Consider the following 16,006-nt stretch of genomic DNA (forward strand, 5'->3'; position numbering starts at 1 on the left):
TAATTTGGTATAATCTTTCCAATTTTGAGTGATTTGTTGCATGGCGACTCCTGTTAATATTAGTAATAGCTTATTATTGTTTGCTGAAATCGGACTCTTAGTTCTCATTGCAGTACCAAATAATATAGTGTCATATGAGAGTCCTACATGATTTTCTAGTAATTTATTAATTTGAGGCCAAATTGAATTCCAAAATGCGTTTACACAGGGACAAAAAAAGATTAAATGATCTAACGTCCCAATTTCTAATTTACAATGCCAGCATCTATTAGATCTAGTACTATCTATTTTTTGCAGGCGCGTTGGGGTCCAGAACACTCTATGTAATAAAAACAACCATGTTTGATTCATAGATGCTGACCTTGTAGATCTTAATCTCCAGGACCAAAATCGTGGCCATTGAGATTCAGAAATTGTCTGACCAATCTCAATACTCCAAATATCCCTAAGACCTGTTTTCTTTTTTTTATTTAAAAATCCGTATAACAATTTGTACCATTTTGCGGCTTGGTGACCCAAAGAATCCGTCTGGAAACATAGAACCTGTAGACTATATTGATTATTTAGATTTTTCCAATCAGGGAACCCTTCCTGAATGGCCTGCTTCAATTGCATCCATTTAAAATATTGTGTTTTATTTAATCCAAATTTATTTTGCAATTGTGAAAAACTAAGCAGTGATCCTTCTGATATAACATCATTCAATGTTCTTATTCCTGCATTTATCCATTGTTTCCAGACGATTTTAATTCCGCCAATTCTGATCCTGGAGTTTATCCATATTGATTGATTTAGAGATTTAAGAATGGGTTCTGGTGATAGATTACTGATATATCTCAATGTTTTCCAAGTGTCAAATAAAATTCTGTGGTCTTTATATCTTTTAGGCATTGTTATAGTTATTAATTGTTCTGGATATAAAGGGAACAGGAGCCGCCATTCTAAATACAGCCAATCTGGTACATTTTCTAAAAGGTCTGGGAGGATCCAATACATACCCTGTCTTAAGATATAGGCTTGATGATACCTATAAAAATTTGGAAAATTTACCCCCCCTTCCACAATTGGTCTTTGTAATGATACTATTGCGATTCTTGGTCTTTTCCCACACCAAACAAATTTTGTAAGAACATTGTTAAGTTTTTTATAAAATGACCCCTGAAAAAATATTGGAATCATACTCAATTGGTAACAAACTACAGGTAATATCATCATTTTAATTGTTTGAATTCTTCCCCACCAAGAAAGATGTAATGGATTCCATTGCTCACACATTTCTGTTATTTTTTTCAATAAAAGTTTTTCATTCTCTTTGAGTGTGTCTTCAATTGTATTTTTGATCATAATTCCTAAGTATTTTATACCATCATCTTTCCAAATAAATGAATATGGTTCAAATAATCCTTTGGTACAATGAACATTTATTGGGAGAATTTCTGATTTATTCCAATTAATTTTATATCCAGAAAAAGTACCATATTTTTCTATTAAATTAAGCATACATGGAATAGTAGTTTCCGGTTCTCTTAAATATAGTAGTATATCATCTGCATATGCAGATAATTTAAATTCAAAACTGGTAAATGATATTCCCTTTATCTCCTTAGTTTTGTTTATTGCAATTAATAAAGGTTCTAGGACAATATCAAAAAGTAAAGGAGACAGAGGGCATCCTTGTCTAACTCCCCTATGCAAGTTAAATCTATTTGATAAATTATTGTTAATATATAATCTTGCTCCAGGAGAGCTATACAATGTCTGAATCATTTTAATAAAACCGGATCCTATACCAAACCATTGTAAAGCTTGGTATATAAAATTCCATTCCACTCTGTCAAAGGCTTTTTCTGCATCTAAAGATATTAAAAAAACTGGATCATTTATATTTTTTGCTAAATTTAATGAGTGGAATGCTAATCTAGTATTATTTGATGAATGTCTTTTAGCAATAAATCCTGTTTGATGTACATCAATAATGAAAGGGAGAGCTTTTGCCAATCTTAATGCTAATACTTTTGCCATTAATTTGTTATCCACATTCAATAATGAAATAGGCCTGTAGTTTGAAACCAGAGTAGGATCTTTGTTTGGTTTTGGTAAGACTATAATTATCGATTCTGCCATAGTACCAGAAATGTTTTCATTCTTTATTTGATATTGATACAAATTTAACAGATGTTGTAATATGATATTTTGAAAAAATTTATAAAATTCAACAGTATACCCATCTCCACCTGGAGCGGATCCAACTCTAAGAGATTTCAGTGCTGTTTCTAATTCTTTTAAAGATATAGGTTCTTCTAAACTTCCTTTTATATGATCTGGAATATTTGGTCCAATATATGAATTTAAAAAAGTTAATCCGTCTTGTTCTTTATTTTTATAAGAATTGGAAGTATATAATTCTTTGTAAAAATCAAGAAATTGTGTTATAATATCTTTTGTGTTGGTATGTGTGTTACCTTGTGTATCTTTAATTGCAATAATCTTAGATTTTCTTTTCTTTGCTTTTAGAAAGTTTGCTAATAATTTCCCCGCTTTATTTGAATTTCCATAATATTGTACTTGTTTGTTGAAAATGTCTTTCCTCACAATTTGAGAAGAAATCTCATTATATTTTACTTTTAATTTTAATAATTCTTGTAATGTATTATTTTCCCATTTCTCAATTAATTTATTTTCTAATAATTTAATTTGCTTTCCCATCTCAAAAAATTGTTTTTTTTTTTGTTTGTTAATAAATGTTGAATATGATATAATATTTCCTCTCATAGTTGCTTTAAAAGCATCCCATAAGATCTCAGCATTAATATCATCTGATTCATTAAATTGAAAATATTCTTGCATTTTTATTTTAAAATCTTCAAGAAATTTTGAATCCGTTAGTAAATCATTATTAAATCTCCATATTGAATCAAAGTTTTCAACATCATAATTTTGAAGGTTAATCCACACACCAGCATGATCTGAAATTATAATGGGATCAATTGTTGCTTTTAGTACACGCTGCGCTATATTATTAGAAACAAATATATAATCAATTCGTGAAAAAGATTTATGGACCTGAGAACAAAAAGAAAATTCCTGATCATTAAAATGAAGAATTCGCCATATATCTACTAAATCACAAGATAGAATCAAATTATCTAAACCTAATGATTTTATAACTTTACTTGGTTTTTTATCCAATATCGGATCCATTACAGCATTGAAATCCCCTGCTACTATTAAATTAGATGTAGCCAGTGGTAAAAGTAATTGTTGAATTTGTTTAAAAAACTCCATTTGATTCGTATTAGGAGCATATAAATTGAATAAATTCAGGGTTGTATTTCCCAGAACCATTTCGATATGCACCCATCTTCCTAAGGGATCATAATTAATTAATTTAAAATCTGCATTACATTTTTTGTTTATTAGAACAGCCACTCCAGCTTTTTTTTTTAAAGCCGGTGCAAATAAACATTTAGAAATCCAACCTCCAGATAATTTTTTTGATTCAATTTCTGAAAGATGGGTCTCTTGAATGAAGTAAATGTCCGCATTTTGATTTTTAAGGAACGATAATAATTTCTTCTTCTTAATAGGATGATTTAAACCATTGACGTTCAGGGAATACATTTTTATGTCCATCTAATTAATAATTATGTTGTAACCAGTATTCTATGATAATTTACAAGATTAGTTCCCAGCACATTCAATAAAAATTTATCTCTTATCCCACCCATAATTTTCCCTCCCTCCCCACCCATTATCATATTCTGATTTGGAACACGCATTGGTCATGGAAAACCTAAATCTCCTTTCCCAGGCAACTAATAATTCATTGTATCATTCAAAAACATATTTCTAAATTCTATATATTCTTTATACTTCCACCCTTATATCATTGTAAATCATGTCCATTTCATCTATAAAATTTTATAAATATATTGAGAGTTGTGTATATTTGATTCATAAAATTAATTCAATATCATGCATATATGTAATATAAAACTCTGAATAAATAAATATATTACAACTATAGCTCTTATTCTCTATATATTCTGTTATTCATCATGTGAATTAAATATATCCATTTTTATAAAAATATTATTATTAATAATAATGCATTTCAATCATTTCTTAGATCATTTTCATAATAAATTGATTTAAATAAATATTTGAACAAAATATACATTTTTATATCAATAAATAAGTTTTATAGTAAATTCATATTTTATTAATTATCTACCAATCATTATCTTAATTTCTTATTTTTATAATAAATTAATGTGACTGAATAATTGAATTAAATAAAAATCTTATAGTAGACATCTATTTTATTAATTAATCCTGTCAATAATCAAATTATTTTCTTGTATATATTTCATAAAATTGTAATTTTCTTACACAGAATTAAAATATTGTATTTATAATAAATTAATATATTTCATTTTTCTAACTTATTCTCAATATAGCAATAATAAAATTTCCTTTCTATATTTTTAATGATATTTTCATTATAATCATTTCATTATTCATTAATCATAATAAATTAATATGCTATATAATATGCTATATAATCGAATAAATTCTCTATTTTGATTAAAATGTGTACTTTATACAAATTTCTAAGTAAATAATTCATTTATTTATATTTTAATAATTAAAAATTTTTTTTATATATTTTATTATTATTTTTTTTTAATATTAATGATTGTGGATGTTAATATTTTATTAATCCATTAATTATTAATTTAATAAAATAATATTATATTATTGCATCCACTATATCAATGAATTATTTTCCAATTAATAACATTTCTTATGTCTTAAAAATTTTTTTTTTTTTAATCTTCTTTATTTTTCCTTTTTTCCATCTTCTTTCTTCTTTCTTCTTTCTTCTTTCTTCAGCTGAATTATTCTGTTTTTTATGTAAAGATAGGTTCTTTTTGTGACAAAAATTCTTTCAGTTTTGCAGGGTCTTGAAAATATATGGATTTATTTCCACTGGATACTCTCATAGTAGATGGATAATATAGTCCATATATGTATCCTTTTTCTTTCAGCTGCTGTCTGTATGTGAGGAATTGTTTTCTTATGTTTGCTGTATATTTAGCAAAATCCGGAACTAAAATCAGTTTTGATCCTTTATAGTTCAAGTTTTTATTTGCTTTTGCCATTTTTAATATTTCTTGAGCTTGTTGATACCTTAAAACCTTGAATATCAAAGGTCTTGGAGCAGCCTGATTTACTGGCTTTCTTGTGGGGATTCTGTGGGCTCTTTCAATTTCCAACGGCCATTTTGAATTGAGCTGAAGCAGTTTAGGTAGAAGATTTTCCAAGAATTGTACAGGATCTCCCCCTTCAATATTTTCAGCCAGCCCCAAAATTCTGATGTTCTTTCTTTTTCCTCGGTTTTCCATGTCCACCATTTGATTTTTTAAAGCTGCTAGTTCTTTTTTATCTTTGTCATATTCCTGTGTAAAGGATTCAAACCTCTCCATTTTTTCTTCCAGCACTGTCATTCTCAGTCTCTCCGTTTGGATCTCTTGTTTCATGTTAAGAAGCTCATCTTTTACCTCAGATATTTTATTGGCATTTTCAGTCAGCATTAGTTTTATTTTGAATAGTTCAGTCATAATATCAGACTTTTCAGTGAGTTCTTCAGTCTCCATCGGGAACGGGACACTCGATGGTGACAGGGGAGTTACTTTTGTTCTTTTTGCTGATATTCCCGATGTTGAAGGTTTTTCAGCTTTCCCCTGCTTCATGCTAGCCATTTCCGACGTTGTTTTATATATTTTTAATATCGATATGAAAAAGTAGAAGTTTTATTTTTGTTCCGTTTGTTGCCTGGATACGGGAGCGCTGCGGTTAGGCTGCCATATCGTGCGCGCTCCAAGCCACGCCCCCCTATATATATATATATCTTTTTAAAATATCTGGTGGGGGAAGAGGGGTCAGGATGAGTGCTACTAGAAACCAGGGATATTTTCTTAGAGGTGGTGGGTAGGGAGTAAGTGTGCCGTGTCATGTGTGTGTGTGTTTTTTTTGTGTTTTTTTTAAATGTCAAACTTTCCTGTCAGTGACTCAGCAGTGATTGGCTCAGGCATTGACAGAAGTCAAGATTTAGTGTTAAGCTGTAGTTCTGTGCTATTTTAACGTGGCAATAATTTGCATGCTCATTAGATTGAGTATGCTGGGGCTATTTTTGTGCTAATGTCATGATAGATTGAGGACTAGTGCAAACCTTTGGGAGTCGGCCTCTGCCCCTTCATCCAAATGTAGTCTCATGATCACTTTTTCCTTCTCTTTCCTGTTTCCTGTCGTCTGCTGCAGCCTTTTGTCCTTGCAGTTATTGACTGTGTGAATGAAGATGGTAGCATTCATGCAAAAAAAATAAAATAAAATAAAATTATGGCCTTCACAGTGTGCAGGCAAGCAGATTTTTCATACCCTGTATATTTGCTTAGTCTCGCTGGTAATTTTATATTTAACCAGTTTGGAATTGAAGAGTGCTTTATATTGTGATGACTTTTTCTCCTTACTGAGAGTGAAGGGGTGGTTTTTTTTTTTGTTTGTTTAGTTGTTTTTTTTAGGTATTCCTCTGTCTTGTTTAGCGCTACTATTACAGCAAGCAGTTTATTTCCATGTCCTTTCCTGCTTTCCAGGGATGTCCACAGGAAGAGATACTTGCCACCTTGGAAAATCTGGTTCAGAATGTTCCAGATGCAAAAAAACTTGCAAAATACTGGGTATGTCTTGCACGTTTGGAGCAACAAAAAGGTTCCATTGAGAATGTGATTTCAATTTGCGAGAAAGCAGTTCAGGAAGGTGCTCAGGTGAGGCTCTGAATTTTTTCCACTTTTGTAAGGTTTAAGCAGTATATTACCCTTCTTAGGATAACGCATCAATTAATTTAACCAATAATAAACAACTTTAAATAGCAAAATGTGATTGATATCCAATATTTTAAATCTTTTCCAAGTTAAAATGAGGATTTTGTTTTAATAACTTTTCTGATACACTTTCAATCTAGTGTTAGAATTTGATAGTATACAGTACATACCCATCCTCTAAACAGTGGTTCCCAACCCTGTCCTGGAGGACCACCTGGCCAATCGGGTTTTCAGGCTAGCCCTAATGAATATGCATGGAGCAGATTTGCATGTCTATCACTTCCATTATATGCAAATCTCTCAAATTGCATATTAATTAGGGCTAGCCTGAAAACACGATTGGCTTGGTGGTCCTCCTGGACAGGGTTGGGAACCACTGCTCTAATAGGCAGAGTAGTGTACAAATTACCCAGGAGGTGTTTAACCTTAATGCTATCATTATAACTAAGCTGCTGTTTGTTTTCTCCCTAAAACCTAGGCCCATTCTATAGCATTTTTACAGTTAGAACAAAGCAACTTGAACAGAGCTGCTAGTTTTCTGTAACAGTGCAAACATGAATGTGCTTATTGCTTCATTCTCCATTTTCAGTGCAAAAGGAACCTGAGTCTTGATCAGTGGGTTATTCACCTCTACCCATGAGTTTTTGCAGAAGGAATCATCTACAGCTTTTCAGCTTCGCCTCCTCATGTTAGTGGGCAGTCCCCATCTCCCCAGTTTTTCCTTCTTCTCTGCAGTTGATTGATTATTTTAGAGTTTTAATCCAAAGTGCGAGGCTTCACAGTGCATCAGAGGCTCCCAGGATTTCTGGGACAGCTCTGCCTGGGAGAAGATATAGCCTCTAATTCAGACGGCTGTAGCTAGGAGGGCAACCCTTTTGCTGGGCACCTACCTAGCTGGTCTTCACTAGCTCAGTGTGATTTCCCAGGAGCTCAGCTCACCCCTGATTATCAAGCACTTGAGTGCAGGCTGAGTTGCCCAGTGTTGGTCCAGAGGGCTGTAGCGGGTGCCGGCTACTTCCCTTCCCACCACCCCCAAGACCCGTAAGTTGCTAGTGGGATCGAGGGTTTCAGGCTCTCAGAGTCTATCTAAAAGGCAGCCCGAAGAGATGAGCTTCTGGAAGATCTATGCTTGTCTGAAGCAGGAATCTTCTCCTTTGTCCAGTTGCAGTGTGAGGTGATGCAGGCACGGCACAAGACAGTTCTGTGAATAGTCTATGGAAGACTTCAGGGTGATTCCAAAACAGTAGTTTTGAGGGACTCTGGGGCTTCCTGTAGGAACCCCCACATCCAAAAACCACTTCCCTGAATTTTTTTATTCAGCTCTCCTGGGTCATTTTCTGGTGCCAAAACAGAGCCACAGCGACTATCTTAGATTTCCCAGTTTTAATTTAAAAGCTTTTATCTGCCTCAAAATGCCTCAGTTTTACTAATAATCAATTTATGTGGACTCCCCAGGCCTTTCTACCCCTGTATCATGCCAGTTTTGTGCTGGATGGCCAGCTAAGGAATGACTGTGTGTGGGGCATGTGAATGGAGGGCGGGGGAGCACTGGGCTTAGCTCCCTCTAATCTTTCCAGGGTCTTGGTGTTGCAGGAAGCTCAAATGTTGGGCTAGGGCTCTCAAATTGCGACTCAGTGTCATCAGCAAAATGCAATTGTGCAGATGTCTTGGAATTCATGAGGAAACATCAAATGTCCATGGGAGTTCCGGTTCAGGGATTTCACTCTGATTTTGTAAGTTTGTTTGAAACTTATTTGAAATATAAAGGGTCATCTGCACAGCTTGGAATTACACCAGTGACTGTCCAGGGAGTTTCCCCTACAGAACACTAGTCCATTCCAGAATGGTATTCTGTGGGAACCATAGGTCCAGTTGGAAAAGGACTGGGATAACTGGGAGTCAGGATCAATTCCTTTACTTCCACAAAGTGAATCTTCAGGTTTAGAGATCTCTGGGTCACAAATGGGCATTACCAGCCAAGATTCTGTGGCAGCCCTGGACCAGGGAGAGGCCCCGATGGTGTGCAGACTTTTTAAACCAGTGAACTTAATGGAAGTCAATACAGTATCTCTGAGGGAATTAAATTTTGGAACTGCCAGAGGCTTCCACAGCTTTTTTGAGCAGTTCTAAGACCCAATCCACATTTTTTTCCTTCGCATCCAGAAGTCACCATGATGCTGACAAGAGTATTGGGAGGCACCAGAGCCATGATAAAATTATACCTAATGGTTTCTGAGGAGGAGAGTGCATACTCCTAGGTGGTATTTTTGGGGATTGATTATGTAGCAGACGCTTTATATAACTTGTTCAGGGACACGAGCAAAGGTTTGGCTTATTCTGTCTCCGCATACAGAATGTGCTGGATCAGACAGCAGGAGATTCTGCCTTTTAAAGCTCCTTTGACCAGGTTTCTTTTCAATGGACAAATACCCTTTGGGAAAGAGTTGGACGACCTTATGGCCAGTGTGACAGATTATCGTCCTAAGACACTTTCAAATAATACCCCCCAACCCCCCTGGGGCACATGGTTTAAGTCGTGGTTCCTTTTGTGGCTACAGGTGGTCTCACCAATCATTGGCAGGTTCTTCTGTTCAGAGATCATTTTGCGAACCTGGACACAGGTTTGTGGGCTGCAGAAGAGCTCAGATGTCAGGTTTCTGCTCAACAACCACTCCCCAGAAGTCCCAGTGATGCCAGAGCCTGAGCTACACCGAATAGGAGGGAGGCTCAGCGTTCAGGGAGGCCAGGGTGAAAATTTGTGCTGGACATTATGCCAGGGGATTACAAATTTGAATTCTCTCCACTTCGCAGTTTCTTTGTGAATTCTCCAACTGGAAGACCAGAGAAGGAGGTCGAAGTCTGAGAAAACAGTAAAATGGCTTTTAGAGATTCAAGCTGTAGAGCCTATGCCAGATGCAAAATCAGCCTCGGGCAGATACTCCATATACCGGTACTTTATTGTGCCAAAGAAAGACTTGGGGTTGGATTCTCAAAACTTACTATGCCTTTAACGATGGTGACTAAACTGTTTCCAGCCGGTTTAGCATGTCAGTATTTTACCGGCCGATTTATCAGAACTACTCACTGTGGTCTTTTCCAAGCTTTCTAGCAGTCTCTGACTCTGCCATGCAAATATACTACTATTAAAATGGTAGTAAATTAAGGTCATTAATATTTAAACGACCATTCTAGGTGATTCTTTAACCTTGTGTTACATTTGCAGGCAAATTTTCCAGCAGGATCTGAGCTGTTGTAGCCTTTCTTTGCTGGATGTCACATATCAGATCACCTTTTTGTTCTGACCAGTCAGGCTAAGAAAGGGAAGCTGGGGTCAAGGCCTCAATTTTCCAGATGGATTAAAATGGCCATTCCTTCCTCATATGTGGGCTGCGGTAGAGAATGACACGGTGGCGGTTTACCCGCGGCTACTGCGTTTAGTTGCGGTTAACCCGCCAAAAACGGGGAATGAAAATTAGCAGCCTCTGCGGGGACGGGGACAAGGCCATCACCGCCCTGTGGAGCGGTGAATGGTCTTGTCACCGCAGTGAGGCATAAAGGATCGTGTGGTTCCCGCAGCCCCCACCCGCACGCCGGCTCGATCGTTTAACCAGCTTCCTCTCTCCACCTCACCTTAGTTTGCCGGCTTTCTTTTTCGGCGACCGGAACGCTTTCAAAAGAGCCGCGCACGCGCAGCTGCTCAGTATTCAATCTTCTGCTCTGACCCAACCGGAAACAGGAAGTTGCAGCAGAGCAGAAGATTGAACTTTGAGCAGCCGCGCGTGCCGGTTGCCGAAAAAGAAAACCGGCAAACTAAGGAGAGCTGGAGAGCAGTAGCGTACCAAGGGGGGGGCAGGAGGGGCGAAAAAGGTAATGGCGCCAGGCCTTGGAGCACCGAGGCAGACCGCTTCTCCCCCCTCTCAGCCGAACCCCCGCTGACCCTCCTATCTCTCCCCCCCAAGTGAACCTTTCCGACCCTCCCAGCAAAAGCAGCAAACCTCCCTCCAGTAGTGTCGGCTTTCTCCTCCCTCTGCCGCATCACTGATGACATCATCAGTGACTCGGCAGAGGGAGGAGAAAGCCGCGAAGGAGGTTTGCTGCTCTCACTGGGAGGGTCGGAAAGGTTCACGGGGGGAGGGGGGAGATAGGAGGGTCAGCGGGGGTTCGGCTGGGAGGGGGGAGAAGCGGTCTGCCTCGGTACTCCATTACCTTCTTCGGGAGCAGCAGCGTTTACAATTCGCTGCTGTTGCCGGCTTCAGGCCTTGTTCTCTGCCAGGTCCTGCCTACTTCCTGTTTTCATGAAGACAGGACCCGACAGAGAGGAAGGCCTAAAGCGGGCAACAGCAGTGAATTGTGAATGCTGCTGCTGCCCGATGAAGTTCAGGACATCGGGGAAGAAGCAGGGAGAAATCGGCTGCTGGCTTGGGGGTGAGGGTAGGGAAAGAATCGTGGAAGTGGAGAAATTGGCACGATGGCTTTGTGGGGGCTAGGGGGAGAGAGAAAGGAAAAAATAAAGAGGGGGGGCCAGGGGGAGAGAGAAAGAAAGGCAGAAATAAAGAGGAGTCAGGGGAAGAGAGAAAGAAAGGCAGAAAGAAAGAGGGGGACCAAGGGGAGAGAGAAAGAAAGGCAGAAATAAAGAGGGGGTCAAGAGGGAGAGAAAGAAAGGCAGAAAGAAAGAGGAGGGCCAGGGGGAGAGAGAAATAAAGAGGGAGGCCAGGGGAAGAGAGAAAGAAAGGCAGAAATAAAGAGGGGGGCCAGAGGGAGAGAGAAAGAAAGGCAGAAATAAAGAGGGGGTCAAGGGGGAGAGAAAGAAAGAGGAGGGCCAGGGGGAGAGAGAAATAAAGAGGGAGGCCAGGGGGAGAGAGAAAGAAAGGCAGAAATAAAGAGGGGGGCCAGGGGGAGAGAGAAAGAAAGGCAGAAATAAAGAGGGGAGCCAGGGGGAGAGAGAAAGAAAGAGGGGGGGGCAGGAGAAGAAAGAAGAAGGATCAGAAGAAGGACCAGAGACTCATGAAATCACCAGACAAAAAGGTAGGAAAAATGATTTTATTTTCAACTTAGTGATCAAAATGTGTCCGTTTTGAGAATTTATATCTGCTGTCTATATTTTGCACTATGGCCCCCTTTTACTAAAACGCAATAGCGTTTTTTAGCGCAGGGAGCCTATGAGCGTCGAGAGCAGCATGGGGCATTCAGCGCAGCTCCCTGCGCTAAAAACCGCTATCGCAGTTTAGTAAAAAGGGAGGGGGAATATTTGTCTATTTTTGTATAGTTGTTACTGAGGTGACATTGCATAAAGTCATCTGCCTTGACCTCTTTGAAAACCCGCGGAATATAAATGATAATTAACATTTTCTCTGCGTACAGCGTGCTTTGTGTTTTTAAAATTTTATTGTTGGTAGATCATTTTGACTTGGCCACAAAGGTAAGGAGAGCTGCTGAAAGACATCTAGTAATCCTTGCAGGCTTGACTGTGCAGGGAATTATTTTTGTAAAATCATGTTTTGTTATGTGACTGGCATTATCTAGACTTTAATTTCTATGAATGAATAGAATGAAAATGATATAAAATTACTTGCTTGCGGGGACCGCGTGTTCCGGCTCACACAAGGAAGGAGGGGGTGAAAGGGAAAAAGTTTCTCTTCCTTGGAAATAGATTCTGAAGTGACCTCATCAAAGAAGACCAGCACCAAATGTACAAGAAATCCCTTAAACAATGTCAAAAGAGCCCAAAATAGAAAACTGCTACTGCCTTGAGACTCCATTATTGAAGGAATCAACTTGAAATCACAGAAGAGACAGGAAAAGGTTAAATGCCTCATGGAATCCTCAGGTACAAAACACAAACCAAATTGTGAATGAAATCAGAGCAGACAGTAAGAATTATAAAATTGATGTCATTATCCATCTGGAAAAAAAGGCGTACTAGAAATAATTCCTCAGCAATACAATTTTCAGAAGTTCTATTTGCTCATGGTAAGGGAGAAGAGAGACTGCTAGTGATGGTGGGGGGACTGATAGAAGATATGAAAGAAGGGTGGTAGAAAGGAACAGATGGTAAAGGAGGGAGGGAAGGGTGGTGGTGGAAAGGAATAGAACAGACATTGAAAGAGGGTAGAGAGGAACAGACCCTGAAAGGAAATGTGGAAGGCAGAGTGGGGAGAAGACGCTGGAAGGGAAGAAGACAGATGCCAGACTATGGTGGAGCGGAGGGAAGAAGATGGATGCTAGACGGTGACGGGGCGGTGAATGGGATGGCAGTGGTGGTGACGGGGCGGTGAAAGGGATGGCGGTGACGGGGCGGTGAAGGGAACGGCAGTGACGGGGCAGTGCAGAGGATGGTGGGCCGGGGACGGTGCAGTGACGGGGACAGATTTTTTCCCCGTGTCATTCTCTAGGCTGCGGTAAGCAGCTACTGATTGCATTGAAAGCGCACTCCACTAGAAGAGTTGCTGCCTCATGGGCGAAGACTCAGGCAGTTTCACCCAAGGCAATCCTGTAGATCAGCTACATGGTCTACCCTTCATACCTTTTTACCAGATTCTATCTAGTAGATGTAGTAGCCAGGAAAGATGCTGCTTTAGTTTCTCATTTTTGAAGGTAGACTCAGTGGGTCCATCCTAGATTCCAGGGGACTACATGCGAGTAGCTATGAGCTCTATATAATATTAGTGCTGGTTGCACATAATTTTGGTATCTGTTTTGATATGTTTGTTACAGAGCAGAACAGATTTGTAGTGTCGGGGAATTGTTTCCCTCCTTCCAGTTATATCTGTCATTACAGTGCTACTCGATTTGCTTTTGTACAAACTGAGGGGGCAGGAGCAGCTTCCTGAGAAGGAGGTGGAGTTCAGAGATGATTAACAGTGTTCTGCAAGCAACTTGAGTGTTCAGATGCATAACCCTATGGTTCAGAACCATTAGACACATCTACAAGAAAGATTATCAAGGTAAGAACCTAATCTTTCTCTTTAGGCCAATCCCTCTGATTTCTCTGCTGTGGCTGAAGATAACAGGGACAGATAGCACATTGTAAATGCCCTCTGCATATGTACAGTGGCCCTCCTGAAACATATATGGACCACCAAACTGGCTGTTATATAGAGATAACTGTACAGCTAGTAACACTTTTGGTATATAATGAAGTGTGCTGTGTTGGATTTTTTTTAACTTGTGCAGGGAGGTTTTTATTCCTACAGGAATGACTGAGTTTTATGCTTCAGACTTAGGCTACCATAGGAGACTAGGTAATTGAGGGCGGAGTGGGCCCAAGGGGCTGTGGCCCCAACAATGTTTCTCCCAGCACAGCATCAGCAATCAGACAGCTTGGAGCAGGGCTGGAGATCAGTTTGTTTGGCCCGCCTCCAACTAAAAAGTGAGATTCTGCTTAATTTGTATTAAATTTCAGCCAGTCTTGTGGCACTAGTAGTAGTGTTATTCTATATGTAAGGTCTGAAGTTGAAATGTGCAAATAAACTGTGTACATACTTTTGGTGTGGCCTTTAATGTAGGTACCAGAAAATATTCTGTTTTGTTAAATTAATTTTCTCTTGTGTTCCAGCCAGTAAAAGAGCTACAGAACATACTGGCTGATCTTGCAGAGAACAAGCTTCTGAAATCTGATGCTGGTAAGTAAAATTTCTGAAGCCTGTTAGAAAGAAGGATTTTCCACTTCATAAGACACGCCCTAGATTTAGAGGAGGAAAACAAGAAAAACATTCTGAACCAAATTCTCCCTGCCAGGCTCTGTACCCTGTCCCCCCTCTGGTGGTCTAGTGGTAGGCCGGGACGGCACAGGGCAGGCCTAGTGACAGGCAGGCAGGGCTCCCCACCCCAAGGCAAGCAAGCAGGCAGGCAGGGCCGCACCTTAAACTCCCCCCGTATCTTATTTTAGTTCCTCCGGCAGTCCTGCCCTTCCCTCCAGCTGACTCCCGACAGAGCGCTCCGCTCTGTCGGGAGTCAGCTGGAGGGAAGAACAGGACCACTTTGTCAGGAGTCAGCTGGAGGGAAGGGCAGGACTGCGAAAAGCACACGCCTGCCTTTTGTCGGGAGTCAGCTAGAAAAGCAGGACTGCCAGAGGAACTAAATAAGGTAACCGGGGGGAAGGGGGTTTTTTTTTTGGCGTATTCGCTCCATAAGACGCACCCTTATTTCCACCCACTTTTGGGGGAATAAAGTGTCTTATACAGCGAAAAATACAGTGACCATGTTTTTATAAAGATGTTTTCACTTTTGGATATTTTCCTGCTTGCTAAATTAAAGAAAAGCTTTAAATTAGCATCTGTAGTGCTGCTTCTTATCTCCAGGATCCTGCAGACTATCTTTTTATCTCGATAAAAGCAACCCGTGAAGAAGTTGTTGTTTTCTAGTAGTGCTGCCCGATTCAGGGAAAAATGTTTTGAATTAGCCCATTGAATTGATTTTTCAATTCGATTCGCTTTTCCTGCCCAATTGGGAGGTGTGTTTTTGGAGGTTTTTTTCAAAACAATCTGGTGGGTTTATTTTGTAGACTTTTCACCCACCCCACCCCCTTTTGCTCTCTCTAATCCCATGCTGGCGCTGTGGTATAAACAAAATAAAAAAAAATTTTCCTCTCTCTTTTAGGTCCTAGCTTACGCTCGCTAACACCAGCTCTGGCAGGATACACATTTCAAATCTGACATAGCGTAATCACAAAACAGAAAATTAAAATTATTTTTCTACCTTTTTTTGTCTAGTTAAATTATTCAAATTCTTTTTGTTGCATAGAGCTTTTTGGACCCCAGTTCGTTTACAGAAGTTGGATAGCTCTAGGTCCAATAGATGCTGGCATTGTGGTTTAGAAGCTGGGACATTAGACCATTTAATTTTTTTCTGTCCCTATATAAATGCCTTTTGGAAGTTAATTTGGTCCCAAATTAATTCATTGTTAGAAAATCATGTTGCCCTTTCATATGATACTATATTATTTGGTACATCTATGAGATTCAAAAGCCCAATTTCTGCAAATAATAATAAACTTTTATTAATATTGACAGAGGTTTCCATTCAAAAGATTACTGGAAATTGGAAAGATTATACTAAACTTAATTATACCTTTTGGTGGAATTCAGTATGTCATATTTACAAAATGGAGAGGGTGCTTGCCA

General features: G+C 38.9%; 1 protein-coding gene across 2 annotated transcripts in view; it reads left to right on the top strand.

Annotated features, from left to right (window-relative positions):
- CKAP2 (cytoskeleton associated protein 2) overlaps positions 1–16,006 on the top strand; it is a 48,985-nt gene that overhangs the window by 14,019 nt on the left and 18,960 nt on the right. For both annotated transcript variants that reach the window (XM_033948874.1, XM_033948875.1), the window contains 2 exons: positions 6,657–6,827; positions 14,440–14,506. In XM_033948874.1, coding sequence (XP_033804765.1) covers positions 6,657–6,827; positions 14,440–14,506 — 238 coding nt within the window. The remainder of the gene's footprint in view (positions 1–6,656; positions 6,828–14,439; positions 14,507–16,006) is intronic.

This window comes from Geotrypetes seraphini, chromosome 6 (assembly GCF_902459505.1).
Source record: "Geotrypetes seraphini chromosome 6, aGeoSer1.1, whole genome shotgun sequence".
Lineage (NCBI taxonomy): Eukaryota > Metazoa > Chordata > Amphibia > Gymnophiona > Dermophiidae > Geotrypetes > Geotrypetes seraphini.